Source organism: Diadema antillarum, unplaced genomic scaffold (genome assembly GCF_040938485.1).
Source record: "Diadema antillarum isolate AM-2024a unplaced genomic scaffold, OU_Dant_1.0 seq00000389_RagTag, whole genome shotgun sequence".
Classification (NCBI taxonomy): domain Eukaryota; kingdom Metazoa; phylum Echinodermata; class Echinoidea; order Diadematoida; family Diadematidae; genus Diadema; species Diadema antillarum.
In genome coordinates, this window is record NW_027271386.1 from 1,649,458 (window position 1) to 1,675,763 (window position 26,306).

General features: G+C 39.6%; 1 protein-coding gene across 1 annotated transcript; it reads left to right on the forward strand.

The window, feature by feature from the left end:
- The first annotated feature begins 1,414 nt into the window (after positions 1 to 1,414).
- Positions 1,415 to 24,409, forward strand: LOC139731963 (uncharacterized). Its single transcript, XM_071642834.1, has 19 exons — positions 1,415 to 1,444; positions 1,753 to 1,796; positions 3,932 to 4,155; positions 5,099 to 5,295; positions 6,056 to 6,130; positions 7,377 to 7,490; positions 8,722 to 9,043; positions 9,788 to 9,974; positions 11,074 to 11,138; positions 13,197 to 13,358; positions 14,237 to 14,381; positions 15,014 to 15,180; positions 15,641 to 15,801; positions 16,175 to 16,273; positions 16,749 to 16,950; positions 18,725 to 19,035; positions 19,976 to 20,108; positions 20,928 to 21,061; positions 24,308 to 24,409. The coding sequence occupies exons 1-19, from the start codon at positions 1,415 to 1,417 to the stop codon at positions 24,407 to 24,409; spliced, it is 2,874 nt and encodes a 957-aa protein (XP_071498935.1).
- Positions 24,410 to 26,306: the final 1,897 nt, after the last annotated feature.

Sequence of the window (26,306 nt, forward strand, 5' to 3'; positions counted from 1 at the left end):
GCCTATACAAAAATGACTACCATAATAAAATAAGACACTCGTCTAATAAAATGAACTGATGATTATCTGAGATTTAGGCATACGATCTCCGGGCTAATCATCGATTAAACCGCGCTTATCCAGTTACAGGTGTAAAGAGGAATTAAGGCATATTTGCTTTCCATCTTTCTATCTTTATTTTTTAATGAAGGGGGTTGACAGAGACTCTAAGAATGTAGTGGTTTTTCTTGTGGCTTCCATACCCTGACTTTGGGGGATTTTCTTTATAAGAGCCAAAAGCCCCCCCCCCCCCCAAATGTAGTTCAATGCATGTGTGTTGGGGCAGTTTGGCAGCTTCAGCATTGATCTGAGAGTGCATGGGCACCTACCCTGTTGCAAAAAAAAAGGGGGGGGGAAGTAAAAAGAGGGATGAAAAACAAATAAAACAATTAAACAAAGGTCTCTGAATAAGAACTTTTGATAGGATCATATCTGACTTGTTCAAAAAGAAAAGAAAAGGCTTGATTTTCTGACTTACTTTTTAAATGCAACAGGGTCCAGTCTACAGTCTGTGGCTTCAACTTCATTACGGTTTAGAAGACTGAGACTATTCATTTTCGATTTCGTAATGCAAGTCGTTGTTTTCAAAATATAAGGTACCCATTACACCACCAATCATATTTATATACTTTTACGATGATATGAATGTGCATTTCTATTCCTAAAATGACTTTTTTCTCAGAAAAAGGATAATCACTGATTACTGATAATCATTCTTGCCTGAATATACCGATGAAATATGCATTTCATTATACTACGGTAAGGTGGCGCCTGAAATAAAGCTAGTTACAGATTTGACCAATGACAAACGTGTTTTCCCCACGGCCTGTCAATTCAAAATACTCAGTAGGTTCTACAGACAAAATTTGCATTGCGCATATTATGCAGTGACACGAGTGATACTTTGCCCGAGTGCCTGAACCTTCGCAAGCAAGGAAGTCTACAATTTGTAAATGGTTTACGGGAAAACAAATATATTATAGGCACATAGTTTGTCAATTTATTCTTCAACATCTGATCAACTTGGTAAGAAAGAATACTACTTCATTGCAGTTATATGGTGTCAAAAGTGACATGTATCGAGCATTGCGCATGCATACCGAGTAGATGCATAACGGTCCCACCTATTGCAATTTGTGTAATGCTCCTAAATGATCGCTGTCACACAGTCAGTAGCTCGACAGCAGCCCTGCCCTACCCTGTCACGTCGCTGTATACACGTCACAAGTGACTGTAGTACTAACGTTAGTAGGAGGTAGTCGCATGTGGCTGTACCGTGATATGCTATCGAGAGTTTGGGAGAAGGAGTCTGAAAAATTAGAAAACGAAATAGATATATTATTACAATGTATTAACAAAATGAGCATGATGCATGATGGATGCACCGGATGAGGGCGGTGAGCAGGTGAGTTTGGCTCGGTACTCGGCTCGGTGTGCATGTGCGTGAGGCCTCCGACCCAACAAGGCCTATGTAATTTCTAACTTAGATCTGAAACATGTTAACTTTACCTTTTAACTGTTAAGTGTTAGCAGAATAAAGAAAGAAAGAAAGAAGAACAAAGAAGAAGAAGTCTAATTGGGAGTCTGTTTTCAGTAATCTTTAATTGATAGTGTCACCAGTGTTTGACTGTGACTGTGTAATGTTGCATGTTTTACAGCACTTGAACAAATATCTTAAAATGAAGCCATTCATTTTAATTCATGTGTTCTCAGGCGGAAGGCACAGTGGAGGGAGCTGGAGGGAGTATAGTGAGGAGGTGCCCGCACCTCGTCAAGGGCCCGAATATCATTACCCCACTTAAGATTGTTTTAAGCGGACTAAACAAACATTTATGCCCGGGACTGTGTTCAGTACGCTTGAAACTTGGCAGGATTACCACAACCAAGCAAATTGTGATGAAATCATGAAAACCGAACAGTTTTCGCGAAAATCTGAAATTTTAATCGGAATATGTGTTATAAGTATCACCACTGTCCCCGCACGCATCTTTTACGTGTATGTCTATGGGAGCATCACGGTCACCCGCACACGTCTTTTACGTGCTTTGTCTATGGGAACGCGGGTGACGAGTTGTGGGCCCCTTCCTTATCACGCAACTTTTTCGCATCGCTCGCGTTTAACGACGATAGCTGCAAATTTTCGATATCGATCAGTGAACTTGTGATTCCATTGGAATTTTCAGCATTTTTCCTGTAAGTGAGTTGGATTTCAAAGAATTTCAATGGCGAAATGTGATTCAAATCTGCGCAAACATTAACTATGACGAGATGCGGGTCACCCAAGTATACACTGTATACACAACCAGTGCTAACCAGGCTGTATTTTGTCATTTTTGTGTGATTGAATGATAATGAAAGCCGGTGACAATTCTACAGTATAGAGATATACATTCCAAATTCATTGAGCAATATTTATCCATATCATCATTCCTAGATGATCATTGGTTAATGTAATCGGCTAATGATAATTCAGTGACATGGACGGTATCTGTGGCAAATCCAGAGGCGGGCGCATCCAGCATGTGTGCCCTGTTTATTTTGTGTTAAAACAAAAGAAATAAAGAGAAAATATGGGGGCGCATGCCCCCCCCCCCTTTCATTTTGTAGATGCGTCTCCCCTTCATGTAATTCCTGGATCCGCCCCTGGGTATGGCCTGATTAGCTAATAACAATAATAATGATAATAGTAATGTCTTATTAGTCCAGGGTAGCCTCATGTCTTAAGCTCTTCAGTGTTGCCACTACTCTACCAGAGGGCCTTGTCATTATGCCATTATTATACCTGGCTAGCATTGCAGGGTACAATGTACCCATTTTTACACTGTGGTCGAGAGAAACATGGTGGGTAAAAACATACTGTGTATAGTCCAAGGAAGTGAGCTTTGGGCAGGAATCAAACTCGGGTCCTTCAATTGGGAGTTGGAATAGGGAGTCTTAAATCCACTATGCCACAATGCCCCCATTAATCAAGTGAGGATATCAGTGGTACAGTAGGGCCTACTTACAACGAGTATTTGGTAAATCTAGGCTCTCTTGACATCTTTTATATCACCAATTTTCAAAAACTTGATTATTTCCAAGGTCTAGGACTATAGCGCTCTAGGTCATTCTGCAGAGTGCAGTAGATAGTTGCTCTAAGTAATGATGCAATCAATGATGTACTATATACGCTATAATTTTCGCGTACATAAATTTTTGCGAATTGCCGCTGTCACACACTTTCACGAGTGGTTAAATTCGCGATTGGGGGACCAGAGAAAATATGAAGTGACAAAGAAAGTGTGAATTTTCAACTTACTAGCAAATAAGAATGATACTTCTAGTTCTAGTTATACACTGCATGAAAAAAACTTACCAAACTCTGCGAACTAGTAAGTTAGAATTCAACATTTTTGAAGTGGTTAAGTCCATCACGCTAGATTTCTGACGAGTGGTCCCCTTGCGATAATGGATTGGCTCTCCACAGTATTCATAAGTAGACGTGGACGACGATGTGCGTAAACAAGCTTAGCCAGTATGGTCTGTACGGTAAGCCGTGACATGGTATACTAGAAGTACTGAAATGTTCGTATCATCAAGGCAAGGGATTCATTTTGGAAGGTAATATTTTCGCGTGTTGTTAATTTCGCGAATAGCTCCCGACTCGCGAAATTCGTGAAAATAAAACCCCCGCGAAATATATAGCGTATACAAAATCAACTTCTGCTTAGAAATAGAATGCTAAGAACGTTGTTCTACTAAAAAGGTTCTACATTATTGTGTCATTGTAGATATATATATCTGATCATTTTGTAACATTGATAACAATGCTGGTTTTACTCAATTGCATGCAGGGACCTATTCATCTGATGTCATTCCCCATTCCATGTCCTCTGAATCTTAACACTCACAGACACACAAAAATGGACAGAGCAGACTATTTCAAAAAGAAAGGCTCCACAGTCGACACAAAGTTTGCGCGACTTCACCGCCGCTCCATTGACCAGAGGGCCATCCGAAACAAGTCTTTCATGAACCACCGAAAGATGGACGACATCATTTTCTCACCGGAGAAGGAGAACCCAGCTAAGATATTGATGCCACCTCCCACCAGTCTTCCTCAAAAGGCAAAGAAAGGTTTGTGTTTTGTGTTTTAATTCCACAAAAGTTGATTTTTCATGAAAATCACACTTTCCATCAACTTGCTGCTGACATACATGTATGTTAAGGGTAGCAATTATTCCCCCTGCTTTCTGAAAGCAGTTAGTCAAGTGCACTTTCATTATGCTAGAAAAGTGAATTTTTGTGGAATTCCCTTTATATTTTCTTTACAGTATTGTCCACCCATGATGCCATAATCTCTAGTAGTCTCCTCATCCAGCAGTTCTGACACCAAAATTTTAAGAATTGATAACTTTTGCATCAATTGTCAGATTTTCTCAAACTTTAAAGGGGAAGGCTAGTAACTGATCAGTGGGAATCAGTGGAAATGCTGGGAGATGATTGTTCCAATCCTTATGGGATTCATTCAAGAGTTCATTGTATATCTATTGTTGTGTGAAAATGATTTGCTTCAGAATGGTCTCATATTCAAGTAATGTGCAGTTTAATGCTTCCAGGTTAGCGTCCCTGGTCAGTGACGGAGCATTAATCTGCACATTACTTGAATATGAGACCGTTCTGAAGCAAATCATTTTCACACAACGATAGATATACAATGAACTCTTGAATGAATCCCATAAGGATTGGAACAATCATCTCCAAGCATTTCCACTGATTCCCACTGATCAGTTACTAGCCTTCCCCTTTAACTGATGTGTTCTACTAATGTTGCTGTTTTTACTCAATCCACATTTCTCTATGGGTTTTAGTTTCCTTTAAGTTTGTAGACTTGGAGTTTTTTACATTGTATGCATTCAAAAAAGTTGCAAATGATGCAGAGAGAAAGTTTAGCGTATGAATTACATTCCACTGACTCATCACCTGAGAGAAGTCTATGGGTGAATTTGAATTCGCTGCAAATCTCCCTCCATCTGCCTGTCCCTGTTCATTGAGTTTCTACCCATTGTGACGTGTTCAGGTAAAGGAGCATCCGGCAAGACTCCGGCGAAAGATGCGGAGCCCCGCCCCAGGGCAAAGATGGGGGCATTGGCAGCTGCTCCACCACCAGCAGCAGCGGCCGCGGCAGGGATGACGAGGCGAGAGAAGCTGATGAAATGGAAGGAGGAGAAAGAGATGAAGAAAAGACAGATGGCCATGAAGAGCAAGAAGCCTCAGGTATCCAAGCAGCGTTAGAGCTTGACTACTGTAAAACATGACATTTTAGTGGCATGAAATCCTCGCGTACTGGAGCCGACGGCATTTCTCACGACATGAAATTTTTTGCGATGTGCCTAGAGCTGGCATTCAATGTGTATGGTGTAGACAAGAGCCTTCATGTACATTTTAATTTCGCGAATCTTATTGCCTCTTGTAAAATTTACGAAATCAAAATGCACACAAACATTCCTCGTTTCCGCAACCTTTCAAGTCCTTAGCCCTGTTGCACAAAGGTTGAGATCAAACATGAGTCAGGAAAACAAACATAAGTCTGTGAATACTCAATTCTGATTGGCTGGAAACGGACTTCTGTTTCATTTTCTGGTTTACATGCGTATGTTTGATTTTATCTTTATTTGTGTGTAACGAGATTAATGGGAAGATGTTTTAGGAATTCAAACCATGCCACTGTCAAACTGGCACCTGAATTTCATTTCCTCTTTTAAAAGCCTCTGCAGAGGAGGTTACAGTTTTTCTGGCCTTTGTTTGTTTGTTTGTTGGTCAGTTATATTATTTGTTACATCAAAAAGTGTCATGCAGATTTCAATGAGATTTTCAGGGGAATATGTTCCAAGTTACAAGGTTTGTTTGAAAAGTGGGGTTTGTTTTTTTGTTTGTTTTTTCAAAGATGTGCTCACAGTTCTGTGGTGTTCTTGACCCGCTGGCCTTGGTGGAGGTATATCTTGTTTTGAAAGGTTCTTGACCTTATTATTTCCAGGTCTTCAGAGTTTCCAAAACAGTGGACCACAAATCAGATAGCAGCCTGTTCCGGTCTGACTCCAAAGCAGCTCAGGTGAGGGTTAAGCTCCACGACTGTTTCCACCAGGCACATTCAGACCCATGGAAAAATTGTGATTCGAATTGCGATTTAATTTTTTTTTTTTTCACATGCACACAGGCAAAAAAGGAAAGGGTCTTGACTTTGAGTTGTTGTGTTTGATTAATTTATATGTACTTCTTACCGCTTCATCTAATCCTTAAACCTCAACTCAACACTTTCTTCTGTATTAGAGTGTATTGCAGTATTACTTCTCTGCCACGGCTTCATTTGTAAGGCAGTTCTAGTGTTCTCCATAACCAATGAAACGAATTGTCCTTTTGTGACCGTGCACCTCAAAACGAACACAAAGTCGCACACACTGATTTTGCGTGAGGACTGAAAATAAGTGAAATGGGTCAACCTAGCCGAACTTGACTTTTTCATATTTTCTGAAAGAGTGGGTCTTCTTTTACATTATGCTAAAATTTGGTATCATAAAACGGGCAGGAAAGTGTGTTTTTTTAGCAGTTTATCACGAACATTTTTGGTAGAATAGTGTGATTAGGTGTGTCTTTAGAATCCCTTTTTAATTTCTGAAAAACCTTGTCCACACTCTTCACTTTCAACTCTAATAACGTTCGAAAGGATAGTGCTACTGCTTTGAAAGTAGGCATTAATTATGGACAGGATGTGTTAATGAGGCATGCTTAATTTCACTTTAATCTGATAATCCCTTCATTGTTGTTACTCTGGTGGTTTACTTCTTGTTTTTTGTCCCATTCATCGCACAGCCAGCACGGTTTGGTAAAGATTAAGCGCTTGAATAGACATTGTACTTCAGAGCCTCTTTTCTCAGTTCACACTTTTCCTGAGTTTGTGCTTTCTTTCCAATATTTAGATAGGTTAGGAGAGTCCATTTGATTTGAGTTATACATCATTTTAAAGCTTAAAGTCTGTTCTTTCAGAATATGGTCTGAACTAAAAATTCTTGTCTGGCGACTTTTTGTTTGTTTTGAGGTGCAGGGTCACATTTAGAATTTGTTTGAAAGTCCATTTTTTTTTTTTTTTTTGCATGAACCTTATCAAAAAGTTTTAAACATCACAGACACATGTATATCACTTCCATTTTTTTTAAAGGAATGCATTTAATGTTTACTTAGAAACTACTACACCTTTCATCATGATTATTTCAATGATTGTTATCATCTAGACTAGAGCAATATTGTGACTGGATATGATTCTGAATGCATGTATCACATTCCTTGTCCTTCACATTCAGAAACCAACGGCAAAAGTGACTTCTGCACCAGTTACGCGAACAAGGTCATCTACAAGGACGACCTCAGCCACTGTGAAGGATGCAGGAAGGACGAAAGCTCCAGCCAAGGTTGCGGTAAGCATAAGCAGGCCTGCACACTAACCCTTTTTTTATTTCTACTTGTCCGACCTGTCTGTCAGATCAGTAGGTACCCAATTTTTCCATTTTTAACTGGTCCGACGACAATGATTCTTTACTGGTTAGGGACCGTCAGACCAGTGCCAGTGTGCAGCGTTGGCATAAGACACATGTACATGATTAAGTATTATAGTGTGTATCACAGTGTCTGTATGCTTGCAAATGTTTGGAGTCAAAAAGGGGCCTGAGCTTTCGATCCTAAAATAGTAATGTAAATCACGTGTTCGTTGGAACAGATTTATGAAGCAGCATTTCCTTGATTTTGTTTATAATAAAGTGTATGTTTGCTTCTTTCTTTCATGGCAACACTCTTACAGTACTTCACTTATCGTTACTTGTTATAAGCAAGTATTGAAATACATCACTCTAATAGCCCCGTTATATCAAGCAAAAAGGGGGTTCTGAAGCCTCACTATATCTGCCTTTTAGCTCAGTATAAACAGACAAAGGTGATCCAGTCAGGACTGATCTATTCAGGTTCTGAAACCACCTACAGGGGCTGATTTCAGAGCCTGCTGTAGCAGCCTCTGGTGCAGTATAAATGTTGGGGGTTCGAGGAAGCTGTTTTTTTATAGCCCACCCAGAAGTTATTGCTGAAAGTCGACCACCCAGCCGTCACGTCCAATCCCTGCTGATAAAACCTGCACAACTTGCACACTTGCAAGCTTGTGCCGTGTATCAGAGGGGATCAGCAGGTTGGGCCTCCTAGGGCCTCCCTATAGATTATAGACAGACGAGAGGCCCTTTTTTCAGAGCGGGCTTTCAAACCTCCTCGACTAGGCACTGAAACCCACACACAGTATACTGTATAAGCTGTTATTTTTGTGAGGGTTTAATTTTCACAAATTGCTGTTGAACTATGAATGTAACAACACACGAAAGTGTCACCATGCACTAGTATAATATCAAACTTACGAAAGCCTCCGCGTCAATTCGTGAAAACAACACCTCGCGAAAAGCATCCGTGACACCCTGATTTGCAAAAATAACGGCTTATGCAGTAAGCAGGGTATGACATTATCTCTGTAACAATATAAGTGATCTCACATGTGTTAGTCATTTTTAGCAAACATAAACAGGATTCCCTGGACAGGAATGGTTCGGAGAATTCTTTTCTTTTTGTGTTGCCCTCAGTATCAATTTTTTACCTCCATTTCCATTTGCATAGGAACCTGTCCCCACAAAGAGACCCAGACGGGGACCGGTCTCCGCCCCTGTCCCGCCCCAGAGTGGCCCTGCCACCAGATCCTCTACCAGGCAGTCTGCCAGGCTGGCCGCCAGGCAGGGCAAACCGGTTCAGACCGCATCCAAGCAGCCGCAGCCTGCCCAGACCAGATCGAGGCAGCCTAATCCGGTCCAAACCAGATCCAAGAGGGAGGCGGTGAAGCAGCCGGCTGTGAATGCAAAGCCACCAAAGGAAGAGAAAGTGGAGGAGGAGGAGGAGGAGGTTGAGGAAGAACAGATTGAGTCTGGACCACAAACAGAGCAAAGTACGGAAATTCATGTCCTGTTCACAATCTTACCACGTCATTATTCATTTCATCATCGATGATTCATTTACCTGTATAAGGCATGATAATGGAGGGTAAAAATAACATATTGTAAAGGGAAGTCATATAGATCAAATTTTTTCCTTCTAATCAGTGAACAGACCAATTTTAACTGTGAAGATACCCCCCCCTCCAAAAAAAAAAAGATAAAGAGAAACCAAAATATTGTAAGAGCCAAGATTTACAATTGAATTAAAGAAGAAGAATGCTCAAAGTCTACCACTCATACCAATACTGAATATACTAATTAATGCAGCCTACCTAAGTAGGCTGTAACATAGGAAATATTATGATGCTACATTCTCAGCATGAAGCAATTGGAACAAGATGATGAGCTCATACACTGTTAGTTTTTTTTTTCTTTCATGTCTTCATTATTAATCATGTCAGTCTTTAGTCAAGACTTCACTGTAAATATATGAAGTGTTTGATTCTTCTTAACTGGAGATAATATGCAAATGGGGCTGCTAAGAACAAAGAAAATGATAAAATATGAGACATTCGTAATCTTAACTTCAAAAATATTCTGAGTTCTGTAGCAAGTGAGGTATCGCAGATAAGGTTTAATTTCTAATCATGGATATGTATCTTACTTCAAAATTTTTAGAATGACGCTGAGCCCGTTTTTTCGATCAAACTCATCATATGTACTAAATGTGGTAAATATTGATATCATGTCAACAGCTGAGATATCCCAGAAAGTGACGAGGCAGCGCGGCCCCACCCTGATGGACACCTTCATCCCCACTGGGTTCTCCTTCTCCATGGACCTGCCTGATATGCCGCCCTTCACCCCCATCAGCCCTGCCAGCGCCTCCAGTTTCCTCTTCCCCTTGGCATCGGCCTCCTCTTCAGTCACTCAGAGCAGGAGGTGAGCTGACAACTTTAAAGGGATGGTATAGTATTGGTGGAGATGAGAATTGGGCTTTTAACTTTTTGCGAGATACCAAGAAAATACTTATGAAATATTACAGAGCATACCATTTTAAGAGGAATTCAAAGTTTATTTGATGAAAATCAGGTTTTGAATGACTGAAACATCCAAAAACAAAGTAAAACAAAGCAGTCTAATAAAAGGTGGGTCCCACACTTTAGTAGAATGGCTCTGTTGTGGATATCTCAGCCATTTGAAAACCAATTTCCATCAAATAGATGTTGAATTCCTCATGGAATTACATGCTCTTTCACATTTCATAAGAGGTTTCTCATTATCTCTACAAAAAATGAAATGGATGTTGTGGCTTTGGGGTAGAAATAACTGTTGGTTTGTGAAGAAATCGAAGGTATTTCTTTGTGAGACAAACAATTATTTCTGCCATACAGCCAAAGGATTCACTGCAGTGGTCACTGCGCCAATTTCATATCGGCTTAGGTTTAAACAGTTAACCTAATGTAGGCAGGGATATCGTCAAAAGGGAAGGGATGGAGATTGGTATAGTAAGTGTGAAGATAAAAGAAAACAATCTGAGGGGACTGAAATAGATATAATGAAATAGGTAATATTCCTATAAAAATAGGACCCCCCCCCCCAAAAAAAAAAAAAAAAAAAAAAATCACATTTTTGTGGGGACATTTACAAGGGCTGCCTTTCCACTTCTCTTAGGAAGGAACTGGCGTGGTTCCTAATCTCTCCCAGGGAAGTGCCTATTCATTTTGTGTGCCCAACAGTTACTTCAAATTTCCCCAATGATCACGTACACATATAGGTGTGTAGTTGAATCTGATTTGCATATATACGATATGCATGAGATTATTAATGCAGAAGTTCTGATAACGTGCAGCTACCCAAGATATACTCCTCTTGGTTCGATATCTATATATCATGAAATATTTTTCCAAATCCGTAATTGGTCTGCAATAGGCAAATTATGCTGTGTGACAGTATTACCTGACATAACTGAATGCCCTTACATAATTTTTGCACTTTTTTTTTATTGATTTAATACTTTATGATTCTTCTCATATGACAGGTGCTCCACCCCATATTCAAGGGATCTTCGTAGGAGGAGGTCGCAAATGGATCAGGAAAACAAAGGTAAGCAGTAAAGATTTTGTTCAACCAATCAGAACGTGGGGATTTATCTGAGAGAATGTCTGGTTAGATTTTCCAACAAGAGTAGAATTTGGGCGAGTTCCGTGTTGCCCCCTCCCTCCTCACTCTGTACCCCATCACTTGCCAAATGTGTTTGCATGCATGTCAACATCTGTGCACCCTGGCATGGGTAGGGTAGTGTAAAGTGATATTGCAAAATTAGTGGAGGAGTGGCATACTGAAATCTTGTCAGAATTTGTCAAAATGTTACAGCTCTCAAAATGAGATTCAAATGAGCTGAATTTCTCAGTCCAGAGAAGAAGGCAGCCAAGATTTGTACAACCGCTTGTGTTATTTGACTTACATTAATGTAATTATGACCACTGATATCACATTTCGTTTGTTGTTTTTTTGTGTGTTTTTGTGTTTTTTGTTTTTAACTTCTGCCAAAGGAGGAGGTTATTTTTTCGTTACCGTTAAATTAACTCAAAAAGTAGTCAATGAATTTTGATGAAACTTACAGGAGAGGTTGAGAATGACTCAAGTAACAAAATATCAAATTTGTGATCCGAAGATTTGGGGGAATTTATGAATGATTTTTGACATGTTGACAGGTAGGGTCAATGAACTTGGGAGTTCAAGCTGCACATTTTTGAGGCCGGTTTTCAAATGAGCACTAAAGTGCGTGCTGAAGGTTTATGACGTAACAAAGGCTTCTGTATTTGGAAATCAGGTGATTTTTCAGATTGTATACCTATGGGTGAAAATCACTGATCTCAATGGAAAAGAGCCCAAAGAGCTTTTCCCCAGTGGTGGAGAGGAGAAAAATCTCTTTGGGAAGAGCAAGATCACAGTGGAAAATAGCTGCTTGGTGGAGGTCTGCGCTCTCAGAGTGCTTTTCTGGGGTTTTTTTTTTTTTTTTTGTCACCCAGGAATTTTGAATGTGAGATAATATTCTTACTTTGCATATTATATGTTGTTGTTGTTGTTTTGTTTTTTTTTTGGGGGGGGGGGGGGTGGGGGAGGAGGGGGCCACCAAGGCTTGTGTGTATTATTAAGTCAGATATATGTATTTCACTCTAGGATTATGAAATCATACAAAAATTCTTACTTGCTCAGTTTACCATCGTGTGTAGAATGATAATAGGACAAAAAGAAAGTTCCCTTTTTTCCCATGCTGTACTCACTTTCTTCAGTTTAACCCCTCTTCATCCAAGCAGACCATTGTGACTTACCGCTGACTAGCTAAGGACAAAGGAGCACAAAGCTAATATTTTGGTCTCTACTGACATTGTCAGTGAGTCAAAAGGAATGTCTGTTTCTCGTCAGAGGAGGAATTCCATTGACTCGGTGTCTTTAGAAAATGGTATCTTTTGTGTTTCAGCAGGAGATTCTTCCTTGGAATTGTCTTCTAGTCCTAGTCACACCATACATTGTAAGCCTGGGAGTTATTGCCATTCATAAGGCTTGTAAAAAGGTGGAATTCTGGGGTTGAATGAGGTTCCATTGCACTAGCAAGCTGATGAAGCTGTGTTCAGTTGTGCCCCCTGTCTGTACATCAGAATAGCAAGGTACTCTTGTATTGATCTAGTGTCAAGCACCGCTGAACAAACCAGTGAAGTACAGAGCAAGGAACATTTGCAAGAGACAGTTTGACTACCTCAGAGAGCAGTTCAACATGTTGCCTTGGTATTAATGTTTTATTTCTTCCTCATTCTCTGAGCATACCTTGGGATTATCACAGAGATTTTCTCAACATGTATAGCTTTACCTTGAATGATGAGAAGTGTTCTCTTTCGTGCTGTACATATGTTCGTACAAATGCACTTCTGAAAGCTCTTTGAGTAGAGCTTGGCTCCATTCATGTTGATTCTCTGGATTGTTTCCTCTGTCACAGTGTTACAAATATTTGTATGATTATCCTGCAAAGTAATCGTAGAAACTGGTAAATTTTGACCGAGAAGATATCGACAAGGGTCACATAGGGTCATGTTGCAAAACCGCTTTGAAGCATTTTGTCAGTAATCTGTTATGAATTTATTTTGATCCTTGTCTCTGCAGAGTCCAAGCTACCTGCCATGGACCCACTCACCGCAGCCACAACATTCAACGTGTCCCATGCGGTGAATACAACGGCGGCAATTCCCAGCATTGGTGAAGAGAATGAGGCTAAGGAGACATCAGAGGTGGAGAAAATGGAAATTCAGACTGTGAAGGAAAATGGTCAGTGTTTTGTAGGTCATAGTATATTCATTTATCTTTTTAATTTATTTATCTATTTATTAATTGTCCCCGCCGAACGAGTTCGAGCAGGGGACTATGAAACGGGCTCCGTACGTGTGTGTGTCCGTGTGTGTGTATGTGTGTGCGTCCGTGTGTGATCAAAATGTTCAATTTGCTACTTCTCTGTCATTTATGAGCCAATTTTGATTCTGTTTGCTTTATATGATAGCACTACATGGGAGCTTTGAAACTTGTACACAGAATTTCAGTTGTGACATTTGACCTTGACCTTTGACCTATATTGTACATTTTGCTACAAAATGCTACTCCTTCGCCATTTCTAACCCGATTTCAATTCCGTTTGCTTTATGTGATGGCACTAGGTGAGGGCTTCAAACTTCTACACAGAATTTTGACCTTTGACTTCTTTGACCTTTGACCTTGATTTTTTACCTATATTGTACATTTTGCTACAAAATGCTACTCCTTCGCCATTTCTAACCCGATTTTGATTCCGTTTGCTTTATGTGATGGCATTAGGTGAGGGCTTCAAAACTTCTACACAGAATTTTTACCTTTGACTTCTTTGACCTTTGACCTTGATTTTTTACCTATATTGTAGATTTTGCTACAGAATGCTACAATGCCCCGGCTCTATGATCTTCCTAAATAGCCCAGCCTAGTTAGGGTTAATTTGTTTCAGTATAATCTAACTCTTATCCAAATTTTGCAATCAGAATAGCTACACAAATAAAAACAAACAAAACTCTGCATTACAAAGATATGACACCCCCTCCCAATGGATAATGTAAGGAATTGTAAGACAGTGGGGATCCAAGTATCATTCCTTATTTCTTTCTTTGATACTTTTGGCACAGAAGGCGTTATTGCCACAGACAAGAAAGAAGCTGATGTTCCAGCAACCACGGCAATACCAAGCACGACAAGTGGCCCAACGCCGCCAGTAGCCGACCAAAAACCCAAACCAACTCCAGCAAGCCAGGAGGCATCGCCGAGCAAGATGTGAGGAAAAAAAAACTTATTCATTTTTTTTGCTCTTTCATTTTGAGGAGTAAATAATAAACTGATTTTCTTGATTACCCCATTTTCTGGCCTTATCACCACACAAGACTCTAACCAATTTGCAAAAAAAAAATTTAAAAAAAAATTCTCAATTTCCATTCTTTTTTTCACTGAATAAAAGGAAAGGCTGAAGGAAAAAGGAAAATAGTTTGCAGTAATTCAGCGATTGATACTTTTTAAAGTCCTTAGAAGAAGATAAAGACACTATTAGAATAAATGGTATAAAGCAAAAAATAATTTGATGATACCATATGCACCAAATGATGGGAAAATTTAAACTTACATGACATTATCACCACATCTGATCTGCATAGTGCAATTACGATTAGAATCATAGTTCATTGTAAAAACATTTTAAGGATAAAAACTCCAAGAATGTCATATTTTTTCTGACATTTACGAATATTTCACTAGTCAATTTTGACTGTACCTAGTGTAAAATTTGACTTCTATGTGAGGTAGAGTTTCACTTTAACACTTGCGTACCTCTTGCATGGACTAATCAATACAACACCTTAATAGTGATGAAAAGGCTTTCTCACCACGAATGAAATCTCTTGATTGCATTTCAGCAAGGCGCTACATGCCGAACAGGAGAAGATGCCGCCAGCGGCCGATCAGGAGCCAGAGAAAGACGTGCCTTACTTCAAGAATCTCGTCTCCATGGAAACAGACAGGTTGCTAGGGAGATGCAAGGTCTGGGAAGACCTCATGTCCAGTGAGGATTTGTCTGATGAAGGTACGGTATCGTATCTAGGACTAAGACAGAGCACTTATTGTTTTCTGGTATGAAGAAGGTTGGCGATGCACACATAATGTACATTACTATCCACTTGTAGATGAAAATCAAACCATTATGGCTAGACTTCTGGATTTTTAATGGAAGGATCATTGGATATTTATGAGTTGATGACATCATCTTGTCTAATTTGCATAATGTATGGTTTTGACCAATATCACCTTTTTCAGAAGAACTAGAATTAAGAATTAGAAAATCTTGTAACTTTATAGTTTTGTGCCCAGTTTTCCTGAAGCATGATGTATCCCTTTATTTACTTGTCTACCAAAATCCACTTGAATACCAATGTGTCTCGCACTTCTTTATCAAAAACAGTGGAAACACAACATTTCCACCAAAACGAGACAGATGAAAACAGCGAGAGAATTTAACATGTCTGCCCCGATGCTCTAATTTATAGTTTGCGGTGAGATTCGCAGCGCCAGCGGTAAGGCTAAGCTCCTGATAGACCAACGCTTCAAGCAGTTCCGGGGACTGATCAATGACTGCGAGTTTGGTCTTGGGGAGAAGGCGACTCACTGCTCGGACCTCGCTGGGTTCTGGGAGATGGTGTACTTTCAGGTGAGTCAGGAAAAAGAAGAAATTTAAACATCATGAAAGAGGAAATTTTCAATTGAGGTTTTCTTCACTCTTGGCCCCGTGAAATAAAATTTGAATGTTTTTACTTCCAAAGAATAAAAAATGCGATTTTCATCAAATAAACTGAGTTCCTCTTAAGATGGTATGCTCTGTACTATATCATACATGTTTTCTAGGTATCTCGCAAAAAGTTAAAAACCCGATTCTCATCTCCACCAATACTGTACTGTCCCTTTAACCCTTTGTGTCCTTTGAGTTCTGAGTGGCACAGAAAACCCCATAGCATTGTCCTCGCCGTCCAAAGTCCCTGGCACTGAAAGGGTTAATCCTAGTGTCTGTTCCTCTTCCTCGACAGGTGGAAGATGTTGATGCCCTCTTCAAGGAGCTGGAGACGCTGAAGGCCAATGGTTGGAAGAGAGAAGAGAAGATTGAGACCAAACCCAAAGTCATCAAGGTAAAGAGGGGGGCAAAAATGCACCCCTCCATCTCCTCTTGATACCACGCCTAACTTTTACATGTACTGTTTCTATTGTTTCTGCTGTCTCTCTTTAAATGAGGGGCTGTCTTTACCAGTGATCCTTTAGCGCTCAGCTTGATAATGGGACTTCTGGTACTTTAAATAGAAATTGCTGAAGAAATGCTTCATGAGATACAAAAAAAAAAAAAATGAATGAATTTTGACATTAAAATTAGTGTTGACTCACGCATATGTGCAGTGTTTATTGCCTCCATAGGGGAGACGTATACCTTTTTAGGTGTAAACCAAACAAATTCACAAATAAAGAACCAGTTTTAACTGCATGAGATTTGCAGCCTCTTATTTGATTTGTTTTGTTTTTATATGTAGACAAAACAAATACATGCAAGTATAGTCCTAGTTCAAATGCAAGATTCACTATCCCTTGTGTTTCTTTTTTATTTGTTTTTAGAAGAAGAAACCAATCACCAAGAAACCTGCAGCTGCTTCGTCGGCAGCCGGACGAAATGCTGCTCGAGAAAGGCTGATGGCAGCCAAGGCAGCGATGAAGGCGAAAGCGACCCGCAAGGCGGAGGCGGAGAAAGTAGTCTTTGAGGGTGGTTTCTTCAAGGTTGAGAGTCCTGCCCGAAAGGCTGTCAGGGAACACTGTGGGGGTAAGGAAGTTCTCCTCCTACACCCTTTGGAAATTTACTGGAATCCTGTAGGTTTTTAATGTGCTGATATTAACCTGTTCCTTACGGGAACCTGGTATGCCAGGTTCCCGTGGGAGCAACTGATATACGGGAACCGGGTCTACCAGGTTCCCAAAATGAAGACAAGAGTTCCTGCTTTAGTGGCCTAAATTCATGTTTCTCTGTGTTAAAATGCCCAGAAAAGTGGGTTTGATAAAAAGATCAGAGTTTATTCTATCAGCATTTGTTCTCCTATTTGAAAAATGCGTATTTCACAGTATTATGTACCTTTTTCCTGATTTAGTTTATCGCTTGTTCTGCTGTAAACTCGTAGGAACATGTACATAGCGATCAAGGCTGAGATCAGTTAGATATCTAGGTTCGCTGACCCCCGTCACCTCATTCAGGTACCTGGTTTTGTGTAGAATAAAACATTCTGAGAGCTCATCAGCCCACGCTCTATTCATACCTCGCACTCAATCGATATTTCCATTGGTCACTGGCACATGTAGTTGACCGTGGAAAGGGGGATACATGTACCACTTGACTGCCTTCACACAGGTGGATTACCAACCTGTCTGCCTCTCTGTCGACGGGCAAAAAGAATCTCGTTTGGGGGCATTAAAGGCACTCAGAGAATTGCGGAAGGAACGGGTTACAGGGGAAATGTTTGTGATTTGGCAGGGGAGGAGGAGGGAACGTAATCGTAATATAGTTATATTGCACAGTTGTTTGCTGTTGTCATTAAACCATAAAGATTGTAATGTTGAAAGGATGCAAATTTTAGGTCATTCCCCAAATATGGAATGACAAAGTCAGTATTAATGCTGTTTCACATTACAGTACCGGGATCTCATTTAGATCTTTAATGCATTGCATAAACTGCAAATCCACATCATTTTAATGTTGACTTTGAAAAGGCAAAATGAGAAAGAGAAAGAGAATTGATAGAAGTTTCAATCAAAGTAGAACATGAAATGAGAAAGTTGTGGAATTTCAAAGTTTTGTGCTTTCACCAGAACTGCAAAAACTTGAATGCGGCTATAACATCATCTAACAACTCTATCATCAAATTATACACAATTGTAATGTCAAATTGTTTGTTTGGACATTGATTAAGCAGCTGCAAACTCTTTCCCTGAAATATCCCTATTTATTACCAGGTTATTACAAGACTCCTACGATTTGGTGCTAGGGCTACATGCTGATATCATTTCAATGCAGAAAATTGAGCAAAGATTCGTCTTCCGTTACGGGAGTCTCTTTGGGTGATGACGTCACCACTTCAGGCATTTTGAATAATATAATACTAAAACCAGAAACATTCGCGACATCAAACTTTTTGCAAATTGGAGCCTATAGCCTTTTTGCGGCATGAAGCTTTTGTGAATTGGGACTGGAATTTAATACAATTTGTAGGCAAAAACTTTCATGAGACAGTGTATTTTACTTTTCCAAATCTTGGCTTCTCATGAAATTTTTGAAAGTTTTAATGCAAGTGAAAATTTCTATTCAAATTGATGAAATTCTTCTTTCAAGTTGTTTTTGTTGCATCTGATTGATAGATTGCCCCACATTGATCTACGTCGATGTAGGGCAATTTGTCAATCAGTTGCAATGTAACTTTGTGGTAGATACAGAAAATATCAGCGTTTTATGTGAACCTGAGAAACCTCAGAATTTCATGACTCCATTTTTTTTTTATTCTCAACTGATTGATGTGTGTGTTTGTCACTCTCTGATGTCCTCCCCACAGCCGGATCACCATTCAAAACTTCCAAACATGCCACACCCTCTTCCAGGGCAGCCTCGCCCAGAGTCCACACCCCACGACTACTGGCCACGCCCAGAAATTCCCCTGCTGCAGCAGGTGCAACCACCACCACCACCACCACGCCCAAAGTCTCTCACAACACCCCGACCGTGGCCCAGCTGTTCTCCCCTCTGGTGGAGCCGAGGCGCTCGCTGCGTACCAAGCTGTGCGGCGAGATCAGCAAGCTTGTTCTCAGCGACAAGAAGGCCACGCCCACCAGAAGGACGGCCTCTGTTGTCAACAAGGAGAATGAGGTCAGTGTTTGCTAGAAGAAAGTCTCTAACGGTTTTGCATAATACTCTATTATTCTTCTGTCATGTTTGCAGTGTCCACTTTTGATTTGGAAAAGACCTCAAGTAATAGAGACTCTTGAATAAACATTACTGGTTCTGCAAACTCACCTAAGGCTTTTGAGCTTTAATCAGTCTGTCTCATGTTCAAATGGCACATGTTCACTCATTAGCTACCACCTGCAGGGTGCTACATAACTTTTTTTCACCACTCGTCCGGTCGGGCAAGCATAATTTTGTATTGTTACAGAACACTTGCCTGAACAGGAATTTTACTTGCCCAAAAGAGAGTCCAAAAATATAAGAAAGTGATGAAAAAAATCACTTGTAAGTCAAGGGCTAAATATGTTACAGTCGTTTGAAGAATAGTACGCATTCATTCGCACGCTTAAATACATTAGAGCGCCAAACTTGGTTTGATTGGATGGTGGTGTTATTTCTGCTATGATGTCAAACACAACAACTTCTTTTACATTTGGTAATAATGATAAAGATGGTTAAGATGGTAATAATGATATTAATACACTGTATTATGATAATAACTCCCAATAGTACTGCTGCTGAGACTAAAGCTACTCAACTACCATAACTGGCCATTTATTATGGGATGCATGTTGCACCCAAGTTCCTCCATGATAGCTCTTTGGAATCTGCCTGATTTTGATATGTAATTACTGGCAGCCCTGTGGAAATGTTTTTATACACCTTAGTAAAGAGGAGTGCTGTATGTAAAGTGTCATGCTAAAGGCAGAAGTGCCATATAGAAGTACCATACAGCAAGGCATGAACCTCGGCCCTTCAGAATAGAAGTTCATGTGCAAACCACTCGACCACAACACTTCCATGCATAACCATCGAATGAAGTCTGATTTTTAAATGGTTGCTCTGAACTGGTTCCTTGCAGGTTGACATGTCACTGTATCTCGAGCCAAGCATGTCTGTGGTGGATTTGAACCAGCAAGCTGAGGACCTCATGGTGACCGAACCTGTGGACCAGCTGGAGCAACTTGGGGCGCGCTCTCCCGCCAAGAACCTGAGTGAGTTTGACCCTTCCCGGGAGAATTTCCCGCACGGATACATCAGTTTAAGTTTAGAAATCAACCATGCTTTCTTGTGAGGGTGCTATGACCTACTACGCTAAATCTTCAGAGTATTTGGAGTTCTTTGGAAAATAAAAGTGTGTACACACAATAGTGTGGGTCAGGATCAATGAATAACCACTCAAAATTGAGGCTTCTAACTCACACTCCAGTGCCAAAAGCCAGAATTTAATCCTTGTTCAAGAACTGATACAACACCAAGCCAGAAGCTATACAATTTTGATCAACTGATATAGTGCACTCCTGTTATATAACGAACACACTTGTAATGAAATTCTGGTTACTGTACTACGAAGTAAATTTCAAGCCCCAACATTATCTACTCCATGCACTTTTATTGTTTATCAGTTTGGTAATAACGAAATTTCTAGATAACGAAAGAAAACTGCCGGTCCCGAGGACTTTGTTATAACGAGAGTCCGGTGTAGATCATTTGGACAGCCATGACAGCTATTTGAGTTCCCCCCAGTTATCCAATGACATCAACATAATGTGCCAATCAAAACAGCCAAACTTTCTAAATGCTTGTCTAATTTTGCTCAAAGCATGGCTTGTGTCAGTTTTGATTACACCGATTCAATCAAAACAGACTACATGTAATAGTTATTCTGCTCAGACCATAACTTATCTGTCAAGTTGATTTGATGCTCGTCAAACTGCCTTGCCCAAAAGTCATTATATCTACATTGTATGCTTGGGCTAGAAAAACACCAAATCCCATCAGTAGTGAACACACCTCTTTGATAATTCTCACAGGATCAAGGCGCTCTCTGGCGAAGGCAGCAGATCCCGTCTCTCCCGCCGTTGCAACGAGAAGTCAGGCCCTTCGCAACAGCACCAACACCCTAGGAACCAGCTTGTGCAGTCCATCGAGGAGAAAGACCAGAAAGGTACGATTCTAGAAGACGTTGGGAAAATACACTGTACATCTTCCAACCCTTACACTACCTACCAATCAAATTTTTCACACAGTTTATGGCATGTATTTGCACCACTAGACACTAGTTTCTCCTATTACTGATATGTTTATTTATTAGTAATTTGTTTGTTTATTCATTTATTTATTCATTTATCCATCTATCTATCTATCTATCTATCTATCTATCTATCTATCTATCTATCTATTTAATTAAATATTCACTTATTCCTCCTCCATTTATTCATAAATTCATTATTCATTGCATGTTCATTTTCTTAAGCATTGTGGCATAACTCGTTGAACAGTATGAAGCTATACAGCCAGACTTGTGTTTTGTGCTGACATGCTGCAATTGCTGCGTTGAAAAAGAATAAATGAATGAAATTAATCTTATCCAAATATAGCCTCTCTTAAATGACACAAGGACATGTTAAAGGACAAGTTCACCTTCATAGACACGTGGGTTGAGAGAATGCAGCAATATTAGTAGAACACATATCCGTTCAAAAGTTATGAATTTTTGAAGTTTCTGCTCAGTCACGGCTGGATGAGAAGACTACTATAGCTTGTGATGTCATATGAGTACAACTATATAAAGAAAGTATAAAGAAAATTCAAGATATTCTCACTTTTCTCACATAATAAAAGAACACTCGACTTCTCTCTTTCAGAAGTCAGGGGGAATAATATTACCCCTAACATAAGTCAGTAACAAGTCGAGGAAATGTGCACTTTATTCAAAAAGTCAAGTTTTGTGAAATTCTCTTTTCATTTTCCTTGTATCGTTGTACGCATGTGACATCATACTCTGTAGTAGTCTTCTCCTCCAGCAGTGATTGTACAGATATTTTAAAAATTCATAACTTTTGAACGGATTGTCGGATTTCCCCAAACTTTCACTGATGTGTTCTACTAACATTGTTGCCTTCACTCAATCCACATGTATATGAAGGTGAACTTGTCCTTTAATCTTGAAAAGGATAGAGATGTTATAGGACTTGTGTTTGCTTCCTTTAGAATCCTCTCTTGACTTTATTTGATATCAACATCTAAATGAAAAAAAAAAAGTTTCACCTTTGATGGACTAGTCTGTCTTCCCACTGTAACAGTGGTGTTTTGTTTGTATTCTTAAACTTTATTAGACAACACCTAAAAAAAAAATGTAACTATCCGATTAGTTGATTGCCCATCACGTGACATCAGGTTAAAATTTCCATCGCATGCTGTGACTGTCAGCCGTGCAATTTTGTTTGAGCAAAAATGGATAGTGCATGGCTGACGTCAACCATTTCCATTGACTCCCGTTTTGAACTCGCGATTGACTCAAAATTGTTGTTCTATTACATGGCTTTGATGTCACACTAAACAAACATTTGCCTCTTACAAGCACGCGCATACTTTTGACACTCATTTTTGTAAACAACTTCAACTGATCGGCTTCGCGTACTTACGTACACGGTGACTGTGTCTGTGCTACTACTCATTCGCCTTTCACGAAAAATGGTTGCCATTTATGTGCTAAATTCAAGAATCCGTGTGGACCACATCTGTTGACGTTGGAGGTGTTGTATTAAAACAAATAGTGTATGGTCTTTATTCATGCAATGGAACAAGATTTTGCACTTGGTGAGAGATGAGGTGCACTATTCAACTCAGCTTCACCTCGTTGAATAGAGCGCCTCTCTATCTTTTACCTCGTGCGAAATTTTTTACCATTCACTACTTTATACGCTATATATTTCGCAGGGGTTTTATTTTCGCGAATTTCGCGAGTCGGGAGCTATTCGCAAAATTAACAACACGCGAAAATATTACCTTCCAAAATGAATCCCTTGCCCTGATGATACGAACATTTCAGTACAGTGGAAACTCGATATAACGAGATGGTCGGGACCGAGTCATTTTCCTCGTTATAGCCTATATCTCGTTATATCAGTAGGCATAAAAGAAGGCATAGAATAAAGACATTAATTTGCACATGTGGGACTACCCATCATATTTCAATCAATACTGATAACTTGATATTGTGTGTGAGGGAATTACTCACCTTTATGGGTAAGAAGATGTTTTTCGCCAAAGAAATCCAATATTAAGAATGTATTTCTTATTAATTGTAGATGTTTGAATTTGTAAATTTATATAGCTTGCGATTGTATGAAGATCGTCTGTGGATTGGTATGTGGTTATCGTATGGGTGTGTGTTGTGTGGAAAGCTTGAATATGGTCTGCACAATGCTGTGTGTGTATGTGACACATTCTGTATGTACATTATGACTGCGTGTGTGTGAAGACGGGGAATTCCCTAAGTAGAAGGCCAATCACAGCATCAGATTGCCTCACACCTGCTAAACGTCATGATGATGTCATGTATATATGGCCGTCCCACCACATTCTCTGCATGTATCAGTGTGCGTGTACACACACACTTCACACGTACAACATGCAGTGCTAGCTGGAGTGCACTGAAGAAAATGATTATGTGTATACAAGACAGTTTTTGGCGCATCAAGCTTTACAATCTCGGAAGATGATAGCACAGGCGAAATAAAGCTTTACCGAAGGCATTTTGCTTTACCTCGCTATAGCAGGTTTGATTTACTATGTTTTTCTTTGTTTGGAAGTCACAAAATTTATCTCGTTATAGCCGATCTCGCTATAAGAGTAGCATTTTACATAGACTTGTGTGGAAGGAAATTTGGGACCGAGAAAATTTCCTCGTTATAACCGATGTCTCGTTATAGCAGTGTTCGTTATACCGAGTTTCCCCTGTACTAGTATACCATGTCATGGCTCAGTTACCGAACAGATCATACTGGCTAAGCTTGTTTACGTACATATAGCACGTCCACGTCTACTTACGAATACTGTAGACAGCCAATCCATTATCGCAAGGGGACCACTCGTCAGAAATCTAGCGCGATGGACTTAACCACTTCAAAAATGTTGAATTCTAACTTACTAGTTCGCAGAGTTTGGTAAGTTTTTTTTTCATGCAGTGTATAACTAGTATCATTCTTATTTGCTAGTAAGTTGAAAATTCACACTTTCTTTGCCACTTCACATTTTCTCTGGCCCCCAATAGCGAATGTAAACACTCGCGAAAATGTGTGACAGCGGCAATTTGCGAAAATTTATGTACGCGAAAATTATAGCGTACACAGTATTTGTATAAAGTCATCACATGCTGGTCTTCTTGTCCCCCTCTTTCTTCTTCCAGAGTTCACTTGGGTTTGGCCTCGGTGCCGCCGCATCTCTCTTCACTCCCTCGACCACGCCCGTGCCATGTGAGGTGGTCGACGACCTGATCTCCTTCGACTAACTGCTTCTTCATTGCTCAAAATACTGCAGGGCACGGAAAATACTCTTTTTTTCCCCAATTTGTATTATGACACATGTCTAATGCAAGTAAAATTGATGTCACATGTTCATGTACCTTTCAGAGGTTATAGGGAATCCCAAATGAGACCAGAATGTTCCACCTCGTGTTTGATGGGGGAGTGCATATATCTCTGTGTCTATGTTGGACACAAATTGAATATCCCTTTAATAACAAGGAGCAATTTTCGTGGAGAAAAATTTAACAGTTTACAGTATTTCTGAGTTCTATCTGTGTAACAAGAGTGAACACATTTAAAGGTGCTATGCATGTATAATAGTCACCTCTAAATGAAGAATGTAAAAATAAGCCCTTAAAGATGATGTTTATAAATTCAATTAAACTCAGGATACAGTGGTCCATGGTATTGGGATAAAATGCTTGTTGTTCATCAGGTGTTTTATGTCATCAGTAGCAATATACAGTATTAGAAACAAGAACTTACATTCCACCGAGACCAGAAGATAGAGCTTGTGATAATGATTAAACCCGCAGTGTAGAGGTCTAATATCAACTGTAGATTTCATTCATCATATGAGGCATTTTGTTGTACCATTGCACAAAATCCATAAGAGAAATAGGAAAACATTTCATTGGGACCACACAGCAGTTTGTTTACATATTTAATTTCTCAAACTCAATATATCAAGGCTTGAAATGAAATTTTGCCCATCATGTATTATTAAAAGGAGTTTGTTATATCAATAGCCAAAAGCAGCATAGAGTACAAAAAATTCTTCTCTCTGTACCAAAGAATAAGAGTGTATTACATCACATATTACATTATACATGTATCAGATCTGTTTTATTTACAGAGCTTTGAGTCATATACTTTGTATCAAGTGCCATCTTCTGTACATTACAAGTATTGTGCTAGGTGTGCTAATTGAGAGTTCACCTCAGCAAGATTCACATACCTCTATTACAGTGTGCTCCTTTCTCAGTGGGACACTCAAAGCTATCATTTTACAGTGCACTCCCACTTCAGTGGGACCTAATTACCTGGTAAATCATCATGGTATAAGCACTAGTTGAAGACATAATTTTGTAGTTAGTCTTGTTAGATATTTATGTGTATGTAACGATGAACACTATGCATCATAGATTAGATGTGGACACAATAACTCAGATTTTTATGGGTGGGAAATCAATGTAATTTAGAAGTTTTCTTTGTTTATTCAGCCATTCAGTCAGACTTTTATAATTCTATTATATAAAAGTTACCATCCACACTTTTTCAAATTGAAACTTCTCTCTTAATCAGTATTTATCCCACATGTAAGTGTTTGGACCAAACTGGTCAATTATCTGACTTATTATTATATGAAGTACATGTACTACTGTACGTGTGTTTTGTCATGTAGGCACGGTTGTGACCATGCATGTATGTTCGTTAGATAATAATAATATTATAATAATAATAATAATAGTGAGACTCTTATAAAGCTCTCATTTCTACCTAGAAAAGATACTCAAGGCGCTATAGAACAGTGTATATACATGTACTAATGGCACAAGTCGTTTATAAAATATCATGAGGTCAAAGGTCATGCTCGTTGGTTGGATAGTTTTAGTTCTCCTTCGCCCTTTGTCAGCCACCAGAGTTGAATGCGTGGCGATCAGGGTAGCAATGTGAAGACCGGGTAGCATGTGTGTACCTCGGGGTGGGAAGACTGGCCCGACTCAGACATATTCAAGAATCCATGTAACAGACTGAGTACAACTTTATCACTGTGACCTCTATGCAGGTACGATATCAATACATTCTGTACTGATGAGCGTATGATTCGATTGTTGACCAGTACTATTTGTGGTTTCCAAGTGTATCCCGTGGCTAGCA

What these genes read in the sequence shown, in the direction of transcription:
- LOC139731963 (XM_071642834.1), top strand. Translation starts at nt 1,415, where the DNA reads ATGGATGCACCGGATGAGGGCGGTGAGCAG. An exon ending in AAGCTCCAGCCAAGGTTGCG is followed by an intron (nt 7,491 to 8,721) that starts GTAAGCATAAGC and finishes CCATTTGCATAG; the next exon opens with GAACCTGTCCCCACAAAGAG. An exon ending in TTGTCAACAAGGAGAATGAG is followed by an intron (nt 19,036 to 19,975) that starts GTCAGTGTTTGC and finishes GGTTCCTTGCAG; the next exon opens with GTTGACATGTCACTGTATCT.